Source organism: Oncorhynchus nerka, linkage group LG18 (genome assembly GCF_034236695.1).
Source record: "Oncorhynchus nerka isolate Pitt River linkage group LG18, Oner_Uvic_2.0, whole genome shotgun sequence".
In the NCBI taxonomy this organism is placed as follows: Eukaryota; Metazoa; Chordata; class Actinopteri; order Salmoniformes; family Salmonidae; genus Oncorhynchus; species Oncorhynchus nerka.
The window spans coordinates 30,660,483-30,682,908 of NC_088413.1; the positions used below are offsets into that span (position 1 = coordinate 30,660,483).

General features: G+C 41.8%; 1 protein-coding gene across 1 annotated transcript; it reads right to left on the reverse strand.

Annotated features, from left to right (window-relative positions):
- Positions 1 to 5,056: 5,056 nt before the first annotated feature.
- LOC115145659 (early growth response protein 1-like) lies at positions 5,057 to 22,020 on the reverse strand. Its single transcript, XM_029687182.2, has 7 exons — positions 21,541 to 22,020; positions 19,784 to 19,914; positions 15,399 to 15,575; positions 9,653 to 9,814; positions 9,174 to 9,285; positions 8,831 to 8,958; positions 5,057 to 7,375 (listed from the first exon to the last, which is right to left on the reverse strand). Exons 1-7 carry the CDS (start codon positions 21,800 to 21,802, stop codon positions 6,356 to 6,358), a joined length of 1,992 nt encoding a protein of 663 aa, XP_029543042.2. The 5' UTR covers positions 21,803 to 22,020; the 3' UTR covers positions 5,057 to 6,355.
- Between the last annotated feature and the right edge of the window lie 406 nt (positions 22,021 to 22,426).

The window sequence follows — 22,426 nt, forward strand, 5'->3', positions numbered from 1 at the left end:
TGAAAGCCTTCCTCCGACACCGCCTGATATAGAGGTCCTGGATGGCAGGAAGCTTGGCCCCAGTGATGTACTGGGCCGTTCGCACTACCCTCTGCTCGGTCCTCTTTTTCCTGTAGTCCACAATCATCTCCTTTGTCTTGATCACGTTGAGGGGGAGGTTGTTGTCCTGGCACCACACGGCCAGATCTCTAATCTCCTCCCTATAGGCTGTCTCGTTGTTGTCGGTGATCAGGCCTACCACTGTTGTGTCATGTAATGATGGTGTTGGAATCCTATCTGGCCGTGCAGTCATGAGTGAACAGGGAGTACAGGAGGGGGCTGATGGCGGCCCATCAGGAAGTCCAGGATCCAGTTGCAGAGGGAGGTGTTTAGTCCCAGGGTCCTTAGCTTAGTGATGAACTTTGAGGGTACTATGGAGTTGACCGCTGAGCTGTAGTCAATGAATAGCATTCTCACATAGGTGTTCCTCTTGTCCAGGTGGGAAAGGGCAGTGTGGAGTGCAATAGAGAGTGCATCATCTGTGGATCTGTTGGGGCGGTATGCAAATTGGAGTGGGTCTAGGGTTTCTGGGATGATGGTATTGATGTGAGCAATGACTAGCCCGTCAAAGCACTTCATGGCTACAGACGTGAGTGCCACGGGTCGGTAGTCATTTAGGCAGGTTACCTTAGTGTTCTTGAGCACAGGCACTTGGTGGTCTGCTTAAAACATGTTGGTATTACAGACTCGGACAGGGAGAGGTTGAAAATGTCAGTGAAGACACTTGCCAGTGTCACTGATATCTGCTCTCGTAAAAGCCTGTGTTTTCTGCACGTTAACACTAGAAGCTTATTACCTAAAATGGATCAATTGAAAGTGTGGGTTCACAGCTCCAATCCAGATGTGTTGGTCATTACTGAGATGTGGTTAAGGAAGAGTGTTTTGAATACTGATGTTAACCTTTTCTGGTTATAACCTTTTTCGGCAAGACAGATCTTCCAAAGGTGGGGGAGTGGCAATCTTTACCAAGGATCAACTTCAGTGCTTGGTTGTCTCCACCAAGTCTGTCCCCAAACAATTTGATTTGCTGGTTTTAAGCATTAAACTTTCAAATAGCTCTTTGTTGACTGTTGCTGGGTGCTATTGTCCTCCATCAGTACCGGCCTGTACCCTACCTGCCCTAAGCACTCTCCTGGCCCCTTACACTAAGTCTGAATTTGTCCTGCTTGGTGACCTAAACTGGGACATGTTTTAACCACCTGACCAAGTCCTAAAGCAATGGGACTCCCTAAATCTTTCTCAGATTATTACCAATCCCACAAGGTATAACTCCAAACAGCCAGAAAAAGCTACTCTCCTCGATGTTATCCTCACAAATAATCCTAATTGGTATCACTCTGGTGTTTTCTGTAATGGGCACTGTTTTACAGCCTGTGTTCGTAATGGCTGCTCAATGAAACGACCTGTCCTGATTTGTCATAGACACCTGCTAAAAAACTTTAATGAGCAAGCCTTCCTTCATGAACTGGCCTCTGTAAAATGGTATAGAATCAGCTTGATCCCCTCCGTCAAAGACGCTTGGTCCTTATTTTAATTGTATTTTCAGTGTTATTGTTTAACAAACAAGCTCCCATAAAGAAAATGAGAATTAAAAACCGGTTCAGCCCGTTGATCTTGCAGAGTTACTCCACCTCAAGAATTGTATTTGGCAAAAGGCTCGGCACACGCATACTCTGGCTGACTGGCTATCGTTCAGGCAAATGAGAAATAAGTGCACTCAGACTATTTTAAGGAGTAGTTCTCTCTCTGTGGGCCTAATTAATATATTTCAATTGACTGATTTCCTTATATGAACTGCAACTCAGTAAAATCTTAGAAATAGTTCAGTATATTAACTTGGGTCCAGCCTGAAGCCCCGATATCAAACTTGCAACATTGTATAAAATGTTTGGGGCCCTCAGAGTCTCTTGCACCAGTGAGCTCGAGACAGACACCGCTGTAAGCTATTTGAGCAAGGGATAAGAAGTAATCAGGTAGGCCTATGAGTAATAGCTGAGTGGCTAATTATTCATTTTAATTTTATGTAACCTTTATTTTACTAGGCAAGTTAGTTAAGAACAGATTATGATTTACAATGAGGGCCGACCCCGGCCAAACCCTAACCGGACGATGCTGGGCCAATTGTGCTCTGCTCTATGGGACTCCCAATGACGGCCGGTTATGATACAGCCTGAAATCGAACCAGGATCTGTAGTGACGCCGCTAGCTCTGAGATGCAGTGCCTTAGACCACTGCACCACTCGGAAGCCCAAAAAGGGGGAATTATCGAAAGGGAGAGCGCTGGAAATGTTTTTCAAATACATTGAAAAACTATTACCCCACAATATTCCATGAAACGTCTCAGGAGGAAAACCATCAAGCCCTGGTGATTCGCCTCTTCTTATAGATGTTAATGCACTCCTGAGTTCTTCATGACTAAGTGGGGAATCATGGAATTCATATTGCCCTCTATTGAGTTTGGGGCCTTCGAATGTTGATAAGAAATGTGTCATCTCTATATGATCAGGGTCAACCTCTGACATATATAATTGGGAATAAAATTTCCTAAACATATCATTCATTTCTGTTGGGTCATGTGATATTTTACCGGATGGTGTTTGAATTGTATTGATACAAGAAAAGGCTTAATTTTGCTTAAGCCTTGCAGCCAAAAGTCTACTAGCAATCTCCCCCTGAGAGTAGTATGTTACTCTTGTGCAATGTTTTTATAAATGAGATCGTAGTAAGCTGTTATACTCATGTTTTAACGCTGTTTTGCTCATTTTCGACTAGAGTAATGCTTTTCCAAGTCTACTATTTTTTTTTTTTGCGAGTTTAATTAAGATGTGAGGCAAACAAGAGTTTCCTCCCAAAAAAGGTTTTGTAACCTCCCAAAGTGACTGAGGGGTTTTGCTGTATCTGTATCAAATCCATCATGGTAAATACTTATAATGATGTGGGTAAATGAGGGAGCTATACAAAGTCAAAAGTCAGACAAACCTGACTAAACTATTTTGACGTGTACAGCAGGTGTTTGTTAGTGTGTGGGTATGTGTAGGTATATTTAAGTATACACTGAGTGTACAAAACATTAGCCTCGGAACAGCCTCAATTCGTCGGGGCATGGACTTTACAAGGGATCGAAACGTTCCACAAGGGATGCTGGCCCATGTTGACACCAATACTTCCCACAGTTGTGTCAAGTTGGCTGGATGTCCTTTGGGTGGTGGACCATTCTTGATACACATGGGAAACTGTTGAGAGGGAAAAACCCAGCAGCGTTGCAGTTCGTGACACAACTATCATGGTTGACAACTCCACGGTGTCCACCTCCCAGAGTGCAAAGAACCTTGTGGACAACACTCTGACATTCTCTGCAAACATCAAAGCAGTGACTCTCACCTGCAGGTTCATGCTCGACATCCGTAGAGTACGACCCTTCCTCACACAGGAAGCAATGCAGTTCCTAATCCAGGCTCTTGTCATCTCCCGTCTAGACTACTGCAACTCTCTGTTGGCTGGAATCCCTGCTTGTGCCATCAAACCCCTGCAATTTATCCAGAACACCGCAGTCTGCCTGGTGTTCAACCTTCCCAAGTTCTCCCATGTCACCCTGCTCCTCCGCACATTCCACTGGCTTCCAGTCGAAGTTCGTATCCACTACAAGACCATGATGGTTGCCTGCAGAGCAGCAAGGTGAACTGCCCCTCCTTACCTTCAGGCTATGCTAAAACCCTTCACCCCAACCTGAGCACTCAAATCTGCCACTGGTTTCTTGGCCGTCCCACCCCTAATGGAGATCAGCTCCCCACTCAACCAAGTCAAAGCTCTTCTCTATCCTGGCAGCTCAATGGTGGAACAAGCATACCCTTGAAGCTAGGACAGCAGTTCTTGCCCATCTTCCAAAAACACCTCAAATCTACCTCTTCACAGAGCACCTTAAATGAATCCCATGGTGCCCCTTCCCACCACCACCATAACGTTTACATGTTTCTTCCTACTAGCACAGATTTTGCTGATACAGCGCCTTCAGAAAGCATTAATACACCTTGAAGTATTCCACATTTTGTTGTGTTACAAACTGAATTCAAAATGGATTAAATAGATTTGTTTTTCACCCATCTAAACACAATATCTGCCACGCCCTGACCTTAGATATCCCTGTTTTTCTATATATTTTGGTTTGGTCAGGGTGTGACTAGAGTGGGTACTCTAGTTTTTGTATGTCTATGGGTTTTTGTATGTCTATGTTGGCCTGATATGGTTCCCAATCAGAGACAGCTGTTTATCGTTGTAGCCACTTTCCTCATTTGTGTTGTGGGATCTTGTCTCCATTTAGTTGCCTGAGTGCACAACAGTAGCGTCACATTTCGTTTGTTGTTTTTGTTCAGTGAGTTTCGGTTTATTAAAATTATGTGGAACAATACTCACACTGCAGCTTGGTCTCATCATTATGATGAACGTGACAATATCTCATATTGGCAAAGTGAAAACATTTTTTAGAAGCCTTTGCAAATGTATTAATAAAATACAGAAATATTTAATTTACATAAGTATTCACACCCTTGAGTCAATGTGTTAGAATCACCTTTGGTAGTGATTACAGCTGTGAGTCTTTCTGAGTACATCTCTAAGAGCTTTGCACACCCGGATTGTGCCACATTTGACCATTATTCTTTTCAAAATTCTTCAAGCTCTGTCAGATTGGTTGTTGATCATTTCTAGACAACTATTTTCAGGTCTTGCCTGATTTTCAAGTAGATTTAAGTCAAAACTGTAACTCGACCACTCAGGAACATTCACTGTCTTCTTGGTAATCAACTTCAGTGTAGATTTGGCCTCCTGTTTTGGGTTATTGTCTTGCTGAAATGTGAATTAATCTCTGTGTCTGGTGGAAAGCAGACTGAACTAGGGTTTTTCCTGTGCTAAGCTCCATTCTTTTTTTTTTATCCTAAAAAACTTCCCAGTCCTTAACGATTCCAAGCATACTCATAACCTGATGCAGCAACCAATATGCTTGAAAATATGGAGAGTGGTACTCAGTAAGGTGTTTTATTGGATTTGCCCCCAACACAACATGTGAATTGCTTTGCCACATTTGCAAACAGGATGCATGTTTCGGAATAGTTTTATTCTGTACAGGCTTCCTTCTTTCACTTTGTTAATTAGCTTGATATTGTGGAGTAACTACAGTGGTGTTGATCCATCTTCAGTTCTCCTATCGCAACCATTACACTTTGTAACTGTTTTCAAGTTACCATTGGCCTCATGGTGAAATCCCTGAGCGGTTTCTTTCTTCTCCGGCAACTGAGTTAGGAAAGACGCCTGTATCTTTGTAGTGACTGGGTGTACTGATAAACCATCCAAAATGTAATTAATAAATTCACCATGCTCAAACAGATATTCAATGGCTGCTTTTTAAAAATCCATCTACCAACAGGTGCACTTCATTGTGAGGCATTGGAACATCTCCCTGGTGTTTGTGTGTGAATCTGTGTTTGAAATTCACAGCTCAACTGAAGGACCTTACATGTAATTATATGTGTTGGCTACAGAGATGAGGTAGTCATTGAAAAATCATGCTAATCACTATTATTGAACACAGAATGAGTCCATAAAACTTGTCATTTGTTAAATACAGTTTAACTCCTGAACTTACTTAGGCTTGCCATAATAGATGGCATGAATACTCATTGACTTAAAAGACAATTGCGAAAAACACATTTCCACTTTGACAATGAATCCATTTGAATCCATTTCAAATGTAGGCTGTAACAGAACAAAATGTGGAAAAAAGTCAAGGGGTGTGAATACTTTCTGAAGGCACGAAGTACTTTGAGGAAAAATGTACTTCCTATAACTCTGTTGTGGTTGTCTTACCCAGCTTTCTTAAGATGAATGCACTAATTTTAAGTCTTCTAATTTACAAAAATGTTAGTGTAATGTCTCAAAAGAAAATCTGCATGAACTTGATAAAATAGGCATTTGTGAACATCATATAGCCTACACAGTACAAAAAGCAATACGTAATAGTATTTTTCGGCTTATATATCACACAATATCTGGATGCAGTAGTTTACCCAGGAATAATCTTTTCTGCTGACGATGAAAATTAATTTTTGTCTTTAATGCAGGGTTTGATCTAAACTTCAGAAGCTATCGAGGGGAATGGTTACTTTCTATGTTATAGAGTGGAATTGTTTTTCTGCTGGTGTATCCTGAGGTAGCTCCTTTCTGAGAAACTCTTCCTGGCAAACAGCCTTTCTCCAGTGTGGTCCTTCAGGTGCATCTTCAGCTGGTTTTGGTGGGAGAACCTGTTCTCACACTGGGGGCAGCTTTAGGGTCTCTCCCCTGTGTGGACCCTCTGGTGCCTCTTCAGGTTGGATGAGTGGGAGAAGCGCATATGACACTGGGTACAGCTGAAAGGTTTCTTCCCATTGTGGACACTCCTATGTCTGATAAGGTTACTCCGGAAGGAGAAGCTCTTGTAACATAGTTTACACTTGAAGGGCCTCTCCTTGGTGTGAACGGTCTGGTGCTCCTTCACATAGTTTGCCTCAGAGAAGCACTTCCCACACGTGGGGCAGGCATACGGCTTGTCGGCGTCTGTCTTAATACTCTGCCTCCCACGTTGTGACCCAATGACACCAGAGGAGGTAGAAGCGGGAGCCACCACCCTCAGGTGGTTAATATTTGAGCTCCCTCCTTGACCTCTAGCCATTGTTTGGGTGTTGTTTGGATGGTGCCCTGTGTTATAGGTTAAGTACATCTTGTGGTGAACGCCCATCCTGACCCTGTCTGTATTGGTGGGGTAACCATGAGGTACCTGAGGAAGGCTTGACCCAGGCCTTCTATGGACCCATTCACTAGGCATTAGATGAGACCCTGAAGGAGAAGACAGACTTCCTGTTAGACTCCCACCAGGGGGGTCTCCCACCGCTCTCTGTGAAGGCTGAAGCCCAGGGTGACCTGCTCTGTTCTTTATGGATACTGTGGTGTTTGTATCATAGGAACAGGAGGGTCTATCTCTATCAGCCCCAGGTCCTGCTTCATCCCTGCACTGATACTGTAAAGAGAAGGGTCTGGGCTGCAGACTGGATCCCTGACTGGAGCCTCTGTCTATCTGATGACCACCAGGACTGAGGTTGTTCAGTCCACCTGTCCACTGGTTGTGTTCTGTGGTGTGGAGGAGTCTCTGTCCCTCGTGGTTGGGTCGTGGTTCCGACTTGGGATGGAAGAGTGAAGGCTCCTGATCCAGGGTCCAGATCCGGGCCCAGGGTTTGACACCAGCCCTTTCACAGGTCCAGTCTCTCCCGCCAGCAACACCGGATATCAGCAGGTCCTCATGGACTGCAGACTGTAATAACAAATTGAACAGAAAAGCATTAAGGTTTATATAAGAAACTCTTTGCTGTACACACAGAAACATGACATGATATTATAAAACCACAGTCAAGCCCATCTCTAACAGTAATTCAAGTACCTAACAATATGTAGCCATTGGAGTTTATTATCAAACATTTCCATTTGTGTTGATTCAAGAATTAAATATAATGTTTTGTTTCGACTGAGATAAAGGAAACTCAGTCCCTGCAATTATTTAAAAAGATTATCAGCACAGTCAAGAAGAAGAACTTTTCTCACTATGGTAATATACATTTTTCTGTAAATCTGGCACCCTCGCATTGATAAAATGACATTTTGAGGACTTCGGAAAAGGTTCAACATTACATTACATACACAGCTTCACTATTTCATGTCAAGTAAACAAATTAAGGCACTATCCTTACCTCACTATAAAACACAAGCATCAACCTAAAGGGTCAACTTTTGTCACTCTTCCTCAGTGAAGCATTGTAAGACACCATCACACCAACCACCACCATATCATCTACTCTGTCTCATCATACTCATTCTTTCCTCAGTTCACCTCATCCAGCTCCCTACTACATCCAAAACCAGCAGAATTAACTACAAACTAACTAACTAGTACTACATGGAAAGATGTGGACTGTGGTGTGAGGGGATGACACAGGCTGGCCTCGTAGGAGACTGTTGCTGATTACTGCCCAGGTGTGGTGGCCTCCAGGCACTTATTGCTGCAGATGCATCACACAGATGGAGGCTACACATTCGGTGATGGAGATTCCAGCCTACCTACAGAGGAGGAGGACCTGTGAACTGTAGAGACAGAGGTGCTTGATGAAAAGCTCCAGGCTTGTCTGACTGATGTGTCTCCCTCCCTGGCTGTACCATCGACGCCACCTCCAATCAAGCTACTCCTTTACTGAACTGCATCATCATCTAGCTGTGGAAGACCCTCTCCCATGAACTGCCAGCTCCCTGAATTTGTTTTAGTTTGTTTTTTAAAAGAGACTGACATTCTGTATGAAAAGCGCTATATAAAATAAAGAAATACATTTATTATTATTACTACATATCAGCATAGACTAATCATTTTCTGCTGGTGTATCCTGAGTTAGATCCTCTCCGTGTTGTCACAGGGTCAATGTTCCAGTTGATAGATCCTATAGAAGGCAGGCTGAAGGCAGCACCTGTTAGGGGGTTAACCTGACGCGCCATCAGTCTCTCTGAATCACCACTATAGGAGCAGGACGGAGCATCGCTAGCAGAGTCTGTGTCTGTTCTCTCCCGCCGCATACGGACACCTCCCAGTCCCTGCAGACCAAATCTACGCCTCGCCCTGGTCTCAGCCAGTCTGTTGTAGTGGATATGTTGTTTTGTGCTTCTGGATCTGGTTAACAGTGTTGTTCCCCAGGCCAGAGTTGAGGATGCTGCCCCATCCACTGACCTCCACTATGTCGCCACTGGTCAAGCCCTGCTCGGTGACGTTGTCCCCTGGGCCCATAGCTGCACCCGTCTGGGTCTGGGAATCCAAGATGGCTGCCCAGTCTCCTCTGTTAGCCTCCAGCCAACCACCTGCAGGAGGAGGTTATAAAATAGACTTTACAAACATGGAAGAGAACTCTACATATGGAGTTTTTTTGTTGTCAATTACCTGGTCCAGTTCATACATGATAATGTGTGTTTGTGTATGTAAACATAAGTTGTATTGATTCATCTATTCGGTTCATCTATTCTCATTGACGATATTGTATATTACTGTATGGAGGCTATATGTAGTTCTCCCTTACCTTGCTCCCCCATCTTTAGTCCACTCAGCAGGTCAATGCTCTCTGGTCCGTCTTCTATTGTCTCCTCTTTGACCAGCAGCAGATCAGGCTTCCCATCCTCCATGTCTACCGACTGTAAGAGATACAGAGTGAGAGGATGTTGGATCAAGAAATCTGATGAGCACCTTGCTATGGAGCATCTTCTGATTGGCCAATGAGGGATTGCTATGAGTACTATGCAAACGTGTTAGTTCATTTGATTACTTGACACTCTTTAATGGTTTGATAATTCAAAGGCATGGTCCCACATTTGAGACAACATGTATGAAGACCTAGGCCCGTATCAACAAAGAGAATCAGAGTAGGAGTACTGATCTTGCCATATAATCTTATTCATTATGATCTAAAAGGATCCTAGATCAGCACTCCTACTCTGAGAGGCTTTGTGGATACAGGCCCTGACCTAATACCATGCAGACAGTAGCTCACAGTGGGCTCACCTCAGTGAGACTGTGTGTGGTCCTGTGCTGCTCAGCTGGTTCCTCTATGGGTTCAGGAGGAGGTGTAGTCTGGTTGTCCTCCATGACCATGGTCCACTCAGGGTTCCCCAGACCCTCCTCACACCCCTCCTCCTTCCCCAGCAGCACCTTCGGACCCTCCTCCTGGAAGAGAGAGGTGGTACAAATTATACAGACATTGGTGTATGGGTTTGTTCACCTGCACCAGCAAGCAATTGCTAATAACCCCCCCCCATCCTCCTGACCATGTGTAATAAAGTGAAAATCAGAGGCCCCGCACCCAACCATAACACGTAAATATAGAAAATGCACTATAGGCTACAATCAGAGATGGCAACAAAAAAATTGACAGGGGGTGTTTTTGTTTTTTGCCTGATTCTGCTTATAATTTCCTACATTGTGGTGTGCTACTTGTTAGTCAACTTATCTGTAATTATACTTAACAAAAATATAAACGCAAAATGCAACAATTTCAAAGATTTTGCTGAGTTACAGTTCATATAAGGAAATCAGTCAACTGAAATAAATTGGGCCCTAAACTATGGATTTCACATGACGGCAGGGGCGCAGGGCCTTGGAAGGCATAGGCCCACCCACATGGTAGCCAATCAGAATGAGTCCCCCCGGTGGTCTGAGGTTGTGAGGCTGGTTGGACTTACTGCCAACCGGAGGTGGCTTATGGTAGAGAAATTAACATAAAATTATCTGGCAACAGCTAATTGCACGCTTCCTCAAAACATGAGACCTCTGTGGCATTGTGTTGTGTGATAAAACCGCACATTTTAGTGGCCTTTTATTGTGCCCAGCACAAGGTGCACCTGTGTAATGATCATGCTGTTTAATCAGCTTCTTGATATGCCACTTCTGTCAGGTGGATGGATTATCTTGGCAAATGAGAAATGATCACTAAGAGGGATGTAAACAAATTTGTAAATAAAATGAGATAAATAATATTTTTGTACTTATGAAACATTTCTGGGAGTTTTAATTCCAGCTCATGAAACATGGGACCAACACTTTATTTGTTGCGTTTATATTTTCTTCAGTGTAGATACAGTACATGAGGCTTCTCTTCTGTCAATACATGTTGCCGTAGAAGACTAAATAAACCCTTGCTCACCAGAATGTCACAAATCGATAGAACCAATGCTTCAATCTAATTGACATTGGTGAAGTTCTCTGTCATCTCTGTTTATTTCACAAGCCTTTTAGGGACCGGGGAGAAAATGCAATACAAAAATAAAAAACGGGAATGAATTTCTCAGCAAAATTTCCAAATGAGTTTGACCGGTTGTAGGGAAATTGAAAACTGTGACACTGACCCAAGAAGTTTCTGATAAGATTTCAGTTTGGCTTGGTTGCATATTTTATGTGATTGAAATACTATCAGCTTTTATGATGCTGAAAAAGATAGCACCTCTACAGACAGTATCGAACTGCGCATTCGCATTCTCTCAAGATGCTGAAAGAAATTTGTATTCAATCCTGTTTCGAAGTCAAATTATTATACGTTTTTTTACCTACATATGTTGTGTCATTTTAATGCAATAAATGCTTACAGTGGATTCAGAAAGTATTCAGACCCCTTGACTTGTTCCACATTTTGTTACGTTACAGCCTTATTCTAAAAGGTATTAAATACATACAAATCCTTAGCAATCTACACACAATACCCCATAATGACAAAGCAAAAACAGTTAACAAATAGTTTAAAAGCAGATACCTTATTTACATAAAGTACCAGTCAAAAGTTTGGACACACCACATTCTAGGGTTTTTCTTTATATTTACTATTTTCTACATTGTAGAATAATAGTGAAGACATCAGAAAATAGTAAAAATAAAGAAGAATTGTTACGCCCTCTTCCAAATGGTAGCTATAAATGCAGGATGCGCACAGTGCAACAATATGATGAAATGTGAATATTTCTGCCCCCCACACACAGGAAAACACTTCCAAATAAATGACATTATTACGTGTTCCACCACCCATGTTATTTACATTATTAAATGTCCATGTGGGCTGTGCAATGTCGGTAAAACTTCTCGTTTTCTCAAACAGAGGATTAGTGAACATAAAAGTTCAAATCAGGAGAAACAACGGATTATCCAGTCGCAGTACATTTTAATGACCTGAAGCATGACATTTCTACCTTTAGATTTTGTGGTATAGAGAAAGTTAAGATTTCAGACAGGGGTGGTGATATCAATAATACTCTGAGTAAAAGAGAATGTTTGGGGATTTTCACCCTCCAGACATTATTTCCTAAAGGACTTAATGATTAAATGCCTATGTATGGTATGTTGAGAATTTGAACATGAATTAATTTATTTAAGATAGGGACATAATTTTTCATACGACGTCAACGATTAATGCAAACTTGCTATGTCCTCATAGTGGTTTTATAGACGTGTTTAATACATCTAATTTGCACACTTTACTCAAATATTTATGAAATGCATTGTTATATTTGGTAGCATTTATTTGTTTTTCCTTCCCCTCCAACCCCTTTCGATGAGTGGAACGGATGTGGGCGGGGCTAGGTCTACATAAGGTTGGCAAAAAAATAATTAACTCACAAAAGCTCTGACGAAGGCGGTGAGGCCGATACGTAAGATGATTAAAGATCAGTGATACTATCAAGAGCAGTGTGCGGTTTCCTTTTTCCTTCATCTTGTTCACCTGTTACCATGCACCTGCAAAAAAGATGGCTCAGATGTGCGAGTGCCTTTTGAATTTTGTACCTCGAAGAATCTAAAATATAGAATATTGTGTCCAAACTTTTGACTGGTCCTGTAAGTATACAGACCCGTTGCTATGAGACTCGAAAATGAGCTCAGGTGTTTCCATTGATCATCCTTTAGATGTTTCTATAACTTGATTGGAGTCCACCTGTGGTAAATTCAATTGACTGGACAAGATTTGGAAAGGCACACAACTGTCTATATAAAGGTCCCACAGTTGTTAGTACATGTCAGAGCAAAAACCAAGCAATGAGGTCGAAGAAATTGCCCGTAGATGCTCAGAGACAGGATTGTGACGGGGCACAGATCTGGGGAAGGGTACCAAAACATTTCTGTAGCATTGAAGGTCCCCAAGAACACAGTGGCCATCATTCTTTAATGGAAGAAGTTTGGCCAGATTGCTTAGTTTAGTTCCAAACTAAGCAATCGGGGGAGAAAAGCCTTGGTCAGGGAGGTGACCAAGAACCCAATAGTCACTCTGACTGAGCTCTAGAGTTCCTATGTGGAGAAACTTCCAGAAGGACATCTCTGCAGCACTCCACCAATCAGGCCTTTATGGTAGAGTGGCCAGACGGAAGCCCCTCCTCAGTAAAAGGTACATGACAGCCCACTTGGAGTTTGCCAAAAGGCACCTAAAGGACTCTGACCATGAGAAACAAGATTCTCTGGTCTGATGAAACCAAGATTGAACTCTTCGGCCTCAATGCCAAGTCTAGAGGAAACCTGGCACCATCCCTACGGTGAAGCATGGTGGTTACAACATCATGCGGTGGAGATGTTTTTCAGCAGCAGCGACTGGGAGACTAGTTAGGATCGAGGAAAAGATGAACGGAGCAAAGTACAGAGTGATCCTTGATGAAAACCTGCTTCAGAGCACTCAGGACCTCAGACTCGGGCTTCTTAAACTTGATTTAAATGAGAATGACAGCTCGATAACACATTTCTATGTGAATTTGGCGTGTAGGCTAAAACTTGGGCTTATGCACTAAAGCCACTAAAAGTTTTTCTTTCATTATTTTGGGCTAAATTTACCCTATAGATATAAATTACACAATAATTAAACATTTATGGATTTTTTTAAAGCTATTGTTTCTCTTTATTCAATCCGCTCGCCACCAACCACACAATATTCCATGACCCTTAAACATTCCCTGCAGATATAACCATAGGGGAACTGCTCAGTGAGTCAAGCCGCGCATCACTAACAGACATACATACACTCCCTCAGGTACGTACACACAGATAAACACACTTTAAACATAGTGTTTACCCATCCCCACTACACTTGAGTCCTATACTGTAGTTACAGAATGACTTCATTGTTGTTAAACCCATCATGGTGGACATAAATATGTTGTGGGTAAAAATAAGTCAGCTATGATAAGTCAAGTCATTAGACAAACCTGACTAAACTATTTTGACGTGTACAGTAGGTGTTTGTTAGTGTGTGGGTATGTGTAGGTATATTTAGTAAGTGTATATTGGTTATAAAGCACTGTTGTATGTATGTAGAATAGGGTGAGATCAGATGTGATGTATACTAAAGAGAGTCTCAATGAGTCTTAGAACGATAAGTCCCATTTTGTGTTTATTAAAACATGAACACGTTTTAAATGACACCATATGAAATCCACACACACATCATGTCTCAACTACAAATCTGCATGGACTTGATAAATAAACTGCATTAATATACTCATTAAAAGTGTCTTGGAAAACATTTAAGTAGTTAAATGAAAGTAATGAAACAGGCATTTGTGAACATATATCCTACACAGTACAAACACAATATGTAACAGACTTTTTAGGCTTATATATCACACAATGTCTGGATAAAATATTCTACTCAGATATATTCAAATCTGTTACTGTCGTTAATCCAAATTAATCTGTGGATCTTTTCTGTTCAGAACAAGGAAAATGAATCTTTGTCTTTTAACGCAGGGTTTGATCTAAACATCAGAGGCAATGGAATCAAAGGGTTACTTTCTATGTTATAGAGCGAATTCTTTTTTCTGCTGGTGTATCCTGAGGTAGCTCCTCTCTGAGAACCTCTTCCCGCAGTGCGTACAGGCGAACGGCCTCTCTCCCATGTGGACCTTTAGGTGCATCTTCAGCTGGTGGGAGGACTTCTCACACTGGGGGCAGCTGTAAGATTCTCCCCTGTGTGGACCCTCTGGTGCCTCTTCAGGTTGAACGAGTGTGAGAAACTAGCATGGCACACGTGGCAGACAAACGGTTTCTCCCCAGTGTGGACCCTCTGGTGCCTCTTCAGTGTGCCAGCCTCTGCGAAGCGCATGTGACACTGGGTACAGCTGAAGGGTTTCTCCCCTGTGTGGACCCTCTGGTGGATCTCCACCTTCTGGGGGCTGCTGAAGCCTTTGTTACAGAACATGCAGAGGAAACGTTTATTTTTACTACCGCCATATGTTGCTCCCCTGAGCGTGTGTAAAGGGGAGTGGGTCGGGACATTTAGATTTGTCTCTAAGCTTTCCCTGTAATCTAAGATATCTCTGCCCTGTGAGTATCCGTCTCCTAGGTGACTATCTGCATTCCATGTGGGAGGAGCGTCACCCTCTACTTTCACAGCCACCTCATCTACGACTATAACCTCCCCTTTCTCATCTAGGCACCCTTCAGAGTACACACTACTACTATACCGGTTCATGTCCCCTCTAGACAGATCAGTCTGTGTCTCTAAACCAAATGATATGTTGGCAGGGTCCATCTCTGTAGTGTAAGAACAAGACGGATCATTGCCAGTCTCAAACTCGTCACCTGAGTCCAGATGGGAATTAACTGTCCCCGAGTCACCGTAAAGTAAATACTCTGACGCAGGAGCAGGAGGACAGCCCAGTCTCCCCAACCCCAGTCTCTCTGGGTCTGACTTGAGGTCAGATCCTGTGTGTAAGAGCCTTTGTGTTACAGTTAAATTCTCTGTGTTCGTCTCTGTCTTGAGGACGCCGTTCGGCTTTCCACTGACCTCCGCAATGCTGTGTCGGGCCCTGGGCTGGGGTTTGGCGGTGAGGTCCTCCGTGTATTCAGGAGGTGCTGCTGCTCCAGCCCGGATGTCTCTGCTGTGTAGTGGATCCTCTCCTTCAGTCCTCTCCTGCTTGACCAGAGACGATCCTCCAGGACCTGCAACTTCTGCATCTTCAGACTGACAAGAAGAAGGAGTTTATTAAAGGTACATGAGTAGAATTGATAACAATGTCGTAGCAGTGGGGGGAAAAGGTTGAATTCTTATCCAAAATGAAGGAAAATAAAATGCTGACACCATCTAAAATATCATTTATATCTCCAGAAATTTGCCCCAATAACATATTTGTAAAATGATTTTAGGGCTGACCCCATTTAGTCAACTCTTAGATTGTTTGGTGGATAGGCTGTTGGTGACCGAGATTTCTTTAGTCGAGCAGTCTAAATGTAGAGGGTTTTTTCATTGTGCACAAGACACCTGTCTGATTCGCACCTGTTTCAGTGGACTAATCCATTGTGGACGCCATGGGGATGGCACAGTCCATTACTCTAAGACGTGATACTGAAGTTGTATATGGTTATATTACAGTTGGAGTCTGAAGTTTACATGCACCTTAGCCAAATACATTTCAACTCAGTTTTTCACAATTCCTGACATTTCAATTTATTACATTTATTAACTTGGGTCAAACATTTCGGGTAGCCTTCCACAAGCTTCCCACAATAAGTTGGGTGAATTTTGGCCCATTCCTGACAGAGCTGGTGTAACCAAGTCAGGTTTGTAGGCCTCCTTGCTCACACACGCTTTTTCAGTTCTGCCCACACATTTTCTATAGGATTCAGGTCAGGGCTTTGTGATGGCCACTCCAATACCTTGACTTTGTTGTCCTTAAGCCATTCTGCCACAACTTTGGAAGTATGCTTGGGGTCATTGTCTATTTGGAAGACCCAATTGCGAACAAGCTTTAACTTCCTGACTGATGTCTTGAGATGTTGCTTCAATATACCCACATAATTTTCATACCTCTTGATGCCATCAATTTTGTTTAGTGCACCAGTCCCTCCTTCAGCAAAGCACCCCCCCCCCCCCCCCCCCCCCCCCCCCCCGTGGGATGGTGTTCTTCGGCTTCCAAGCCTCCCCCTTTTTCCTCCAAACATAACGATGGTCGTTATGGCCAAACAGTTCTATTTTTGTTTCATCAGACCAGAGGACATTTCTCCAAAAAGTATGATCTTTGTCCCCATGTGCAGTTGCAAACCGTAGTCTGACCGTAGTCTTTTATGGCGGTTTTGGAGCAGTGGCTTCTTCCTTGCTGAGTGACCTTTCAGGTTATGTCGATATAGGACTCGTTTTACTGTGGATATAGATACTTTTGTACCTGTTTCCTCCAGCATCTTCACAAGGTCCTTTGCTGTTATTCTGGGATTGATTTGCACTTTTCACACTAAAGTACATTCATCTCTAGGAGACGGTATGGCGGCAATGGCGGTATGGCGGCAACGTGGTCCCATGGTGTTTATACTTGCATACTATTGTTTGTACAGATGAACGTGGTACCTTCAGGCGAAAATTGCTCCCAAGGATGAACCAGAATTGTGGAGGTCTACACATTTTTTTCTGAGGTCTTGGCTGATTTATTTTCATTTTCCCATCATGTCAAGCTGAGGCACTGAGCTTGAAGGTAGGCCTTGAAATACATCCACAGGTACACCTCCAATTGACTCTAATAATGCCAATTAGCCTATCAGAAGCTTCTAAAGCCATGACATCATTATCTGGAATTTTCCAAGCTCTTTAAAGGCACAGTCAACTTAGTGTATGTAAACTTCTGACCCACTGGAATTATGATACAGTGAATTAAAAGTGAAATAATCTATAAACAATTGTTGGAAAAATTACTTGTGTCATGCACAAAGTAGATGTCCTAACCGACTTCGTTAACAAGACATTTCTGGAGTGGTTGAAAAACGAGTTTTAATGACTCCAACCTAAGTGTATGTAAACTTTCGACTTCAACTGTATGTAAAAAATAATGGTGCAACACTAAACAGGCAGATTTTTTTTATTGTAATCTATCAACACCTGTTTGTCACATAATATGCATGCAGCACTCGCTCTATACCCTACATTTTCGTGATCTTCTAATTGTTATTATTACATTTAATATTATGATCATCATTATTATACGTAATGATATTATCATTAGTAGGCTTTATATAGTAGCCTTGTATAACCACCATCGAGCTATAGGCTTAAGAGCGCGTCCTGTTTAGTCATAATACCATAACTTACTTACTATATATATATATATATATATATATATTTTATATTTTATTTCAATATATAGCCTTGTATATGAATCAGTCAATGATTCCTTTGTTCATGCCATCACACAGCATATTAGACATTAATGCTTTGAAAAGCAATCAAGCATTTTAGTTTTAAATTAAATAACAAAGGGAGCTTTGAATAATTAGCCTAAACAATAAATAAACCGCAATTCACGAATGCATGCAACTGTTTTTAGTCTGCTGTAATAAAGGCTTTATAAATCATTAGTATTGTCATTTAGTGATGTTTATTAATGAATGTTTATGTAATCGAACAACACCTGTTTGGCACACAATATTTACGCAACGCTTGCTCCTAGATCCTCATTTTTCTTGATCCCCAGTCGTTTCCACAACTAGGTCAAATGTCTTCCACAGATCTGACTTCCCCTTTACCTCCTAAGAAACCAGTAAACATTCACCCATTTCAAGTTTATTTTTCACGTCCTCCACATCCGTTTTGCTGTCACGTGTTACTGTGTTCGTAGTTTGTTATAACCAATTTATTGATGTCATTATGATAGGCTATAGGTCAGGCCATATTGGTCGCATGCGATGCTTACATGTTTCACGTAAAGAGAGCAAGGGTTGAGGGAATGTTTTTCCTAAACAAATTAGGGATTTCGGTAAAATAACTTTTCAGTAAGAAACTAAATGCCTGAAATGAGTTCGCAGCATCAGCACGGACACTGCAATAAAAACATACTGTGCAGTGGTACCTTTTCACTGCAATAGGGAGGAAAGCGAGACAACGTAAGCCAGTCACACAGGCACTCACTTGTCATTTTTTGTAGCAAAGTGTGATCATCGGGCTCTTTCTTAAGTAATTTGTGTGTCTTAGTTATTTAATCAAACAGTGTGCTTAAAGTATTAGACAAGCTCAGTAGTTAATTTTATTCAAATGCATAGACGTCTACATATGGAAAAACAAGTTTCAACATTTTAACCAATTGATTGGTCGAAATAACAGGACGACTCTCGGGTTGACACATTTTTTAAATTTATTAAATATAGCCTATGCATTGTCCATGTTATCAAATGTGCCATTAGTAATAAGCATTATCACCTGTAGCCCAACTGATGGAGCATAGTGGCTATAAACAAATAGGCTGAAGCACGGGGTTGCCTATCGGCATTTACCCTATTGGGCTAATCATTAGCTAGATCCCAAATATTATCTTTTAACTAGTTAGCATCCCATTGCTGAATTTTGTATCCCCAAAAACTTGAATAAACACAGCGAATATGATGTAGCCCCCCCCCCCCCCGAAACCATTTCATGTCACCCCCAACACTTTCCCTGGTTGCCACTACTCTTCCTCAACTAAAAATGTTATCTGTCTCATCACAATGGTCACTCCCCAAAAATATTTAGAGGAAGGGTTGTGTTTTACCCCAAGTTACTATACAATTGACCCGTGTTACATTTTTCCCCACTCTCCCCGATAAACTCACATGGAATTGGAGTGGGAATGTGCTTAACCATGCCACTGCTAAAAACGATGGGTTTAAAATGGTGCAGTTCGCTAAGGAGTTGAGAAATAAATAAAGTATGAATGGAAAACTGGGATCCCCTATATTTAACAAAGGCCATTAAAACAGCTGTTTTCCCGGTGATTGCAAGAATTTTTATGCATTGACTGCTTATCAGAATTCATGTTTCCCTCCCTGGCACTCATAACTTGAATGCACCTTCAGAGGAATATCTCTCTCGCATAGAACACACAACAACAAGCCAACTTGGTAAAGAGAAACGATTCTATTATGGGGTTGTCATGCATTACTCGTGTTGCTTGCAGAGTAAATGTGCACTGTTCTAGAATCTTAAAAGTGTGCCTCGGGAGACATATTCTTTTCAAGTTCCATATTTATTTGCCGTGGCGCAGCGCCACAGATAAATGACTGCAGCAAATACACTGTGTCAGAGAAGTCTCACAAGCTCCCCCATGGCAGATACATGTAAGCAAGTGAATAGCTGAAGGCAGCCTTTCTGAAATAAATGGGCCATATTTGATTAACAAAGGAACTGTAATTTTGATGTTATACTATTACACTAACCTCTATCACGATAACGTGCTGGGTTGAGGTTCCACTCTCCTCATCAACAGTGGTTGGTTGGTCATCTCTCCATGTATTGTGTCCGGCTGGCTTCACAACCCTCCTGTGGCCTCCAGTGAGATGTCCTTCACCTGAGAGTGTGATTGGGGGAAAATAGGTGGTTAGGTTAACTACTGTCAATGTTCAACGGTATACTGTACACAATTAATAATGTCTAGAATTGGCAAGGATGTAAGGTAATACTTCTTGATGACTATTTATTGATTGATGTATTATGTTCCATGCATCACATTGTTTTCATTGGGTAAATCATATGAAGTGCAGAAAACAAGAATCTGGTTATAATATGAGTGTCTTTGGGCAAGACAACCAAGTAATCAGGGGAGTTATTGCATACTATAAAAAGAACTGACCAACACCCAAGTTCCGTCAACTGGACAGTTGTAAATCATGCAGCGCCTAGTGTCACCATGTAAGTGTCATATATCGACTGAAAGCTTAAATTCTTGTTCATATATCTGCACTGCAATTTACAGTAGCTATATTACTGCAAAAAAATGCCATGCTATTATTTGAGGAAAGCTCCTAACAAAACAGTTTTTTCGCCACGATAGGTTTGATAAATTCACCCCTGAAGGTGAAATGTGGACTTAGCTTCTGAAATTGTGCTCCGATTTATTATCCAAAGGGTCCCAGAGATAACATGAAGTGTCGTTTTGTTAGATAAAATCCTTGTTCATATCCTAAAAAGGTCCATATAGCACGCACAATCGATTTTGTATTTCCACTCGTTCAATTAGCAAAGAAAGGAATCTGAAAATCTAACCCGAAACGTTGTTTCAACCAGTCAAATCATGTTCGTATGTATTCCTCAGAGATCCTAGAACGTAACGAGACTTCATTATATCATTTGGGGTGTTGTATATCCTATAGGACACCATATTTGGTCAGAGAGCAACTCCTTCGTGGCACGCTACTGACGCGGGCAGATTTCACTTGAACAACTCTAACGTTGTCAAATAAGCACCAATCGGGGTCAAACAAAGCTAGCTAGATAGCTCATGAGCTGGGCTTTACGAGAGTAAACATTGTATCTGTCGTAAAATGTATCTACTAACCTTGTACGACAGCATGCCTTTTCCTTTTGGACAAAAATTATACAAATATTCAGAGTTATGAAGTTATGAAAACGGGTTGTTTTGCAAATGTAGACCTTATAATATGGCTACTAATACTGGAAAAGCTAAATCAAAGTCCAAGTAAACAGATTTGACGATATTCTTGCAGAAAAATGTAATATGAATGCAAATGTCTCCTTCACGATTTTCCCAAATGTACCACACGAAATGTCATGTAGTTCGCTCATGCTTCAAATTATCCACACATACACTGCTGCCTTCTTGTGGGCACCATCGGAATTACAACCAGAGTAATGGCTGGAACAGGGCCCTTTCTGTTGCATTTCAAAGAACAGATCTATTGTGTTATATATTCTCCTACATTCAATTCAAATTTTCCTCAAACTTCAAAGTGTTTCCTTTCAAATCGTACCAAGAATATGCATATCCTTGCCTCAGGGCCTGAGCTACAGGCAGTTAGATTTGGGTATGTTATTTCGGCGTACATTTAAAGGGGGCTATCCCTAAGACGTTTTAACCATCTATTCTACAGTATGTGTTTAACACATCTAAGGTCACACATGCGCAGAGGGGAATGGGGCGATAGGCAGCGCAACCTCGGCCTTCTGCAAAATGTACCTCTTGCCATTCCTCTGTATCCGTCGAGGATCTTGACACTACTCGGACGAATGGTCCTCTCTGCGCGCTCCCGTGCCACCTTCAGTTCCAGCAGCTGTAGTTTTCTCCGCAATGTCCTGTTTTCTTTCTGGCTTTGGGTTATTTCCAAACGAAATACTGCATAGTCGTCATCTACGAGTTTACAGATCTCTGCCACGGCTGCATTCGCTAGCACCTCCAAGACGGAGGCTATTTGAGTATGAAAAACATTACAGTTAGCCATTGTTAGCAGCTAGCTAGCCTTACCTAGAACATCTAGCAACAAAGTCCTGTCTCCAACGCGAAATAAACACACCTGAGGTAAGTATGTAATGCTGTGCAGTTAAGCATATTTTGAGTTCAAAGGTGTTAATAAACGTCTAAATAACAATACTAACAACGCTATGGTGATAATTGTTTTTGGTAACTGCTCACTTCCGTTTACACTGAAGAGAAAAGATCTTATTGGTTGGCGTCATAGCTCAAAGGCTGGTAACTGAAAAAGGTGTGCGCTCGCTTTGTTTTTTGAAATACGGTACTGCTTATTACGTTACATATCAAATCTCCTATTCATGATCACTATCTTTCAAGTTCAGAGCAGACTTGTTAAGAACGAACAGTGTGATAAAATATAATAATATGACTTTATTCCATCTACTCAGTAAGGTAAATATTTAAGTGCTTGTTCTAGTCTAGTTAACAAAAGGGTTTATGAGGGATATGCGGTTAATTACCCTCTTAGACAAAACACTTCACAGGATAACTATAATATTTCCAGTAAAGAATTGTTCCCAGAAGTGCATACATCTACAATTTCTCCCCATTGTGGTCACTCCTATGTCTGGTAAGGTTACTCCGGAAGGAGAAG

What these genes read in the sequence shown, in the direction of transcription:
- LOC115145659 (XM_029687182.2), bottom strand. Translation starts at nt 21,802, where the DNA reads ATGGCTAACTGTAATGTTTTTCATACTCAAATAGCCTCCGTCTTGGAG. An exon ending in ATACAGAGGAATGGCAAGAG is followed by an intron (nt 19,915 to 21,540) that starts GTACATTTTGCA and finishes TCACACTCTCAG; the next exon opens with GTGAAGGACATCTCACTGGA. An exon ending in CCACACACAGTCTCACTGAG is followed by an intron (nt 9,286 to 9,652) that starts GTGAGCCCACTG and finishes TATCTCTTACAG; the next exon opens with TCGGTAGACATGGAGGATGG.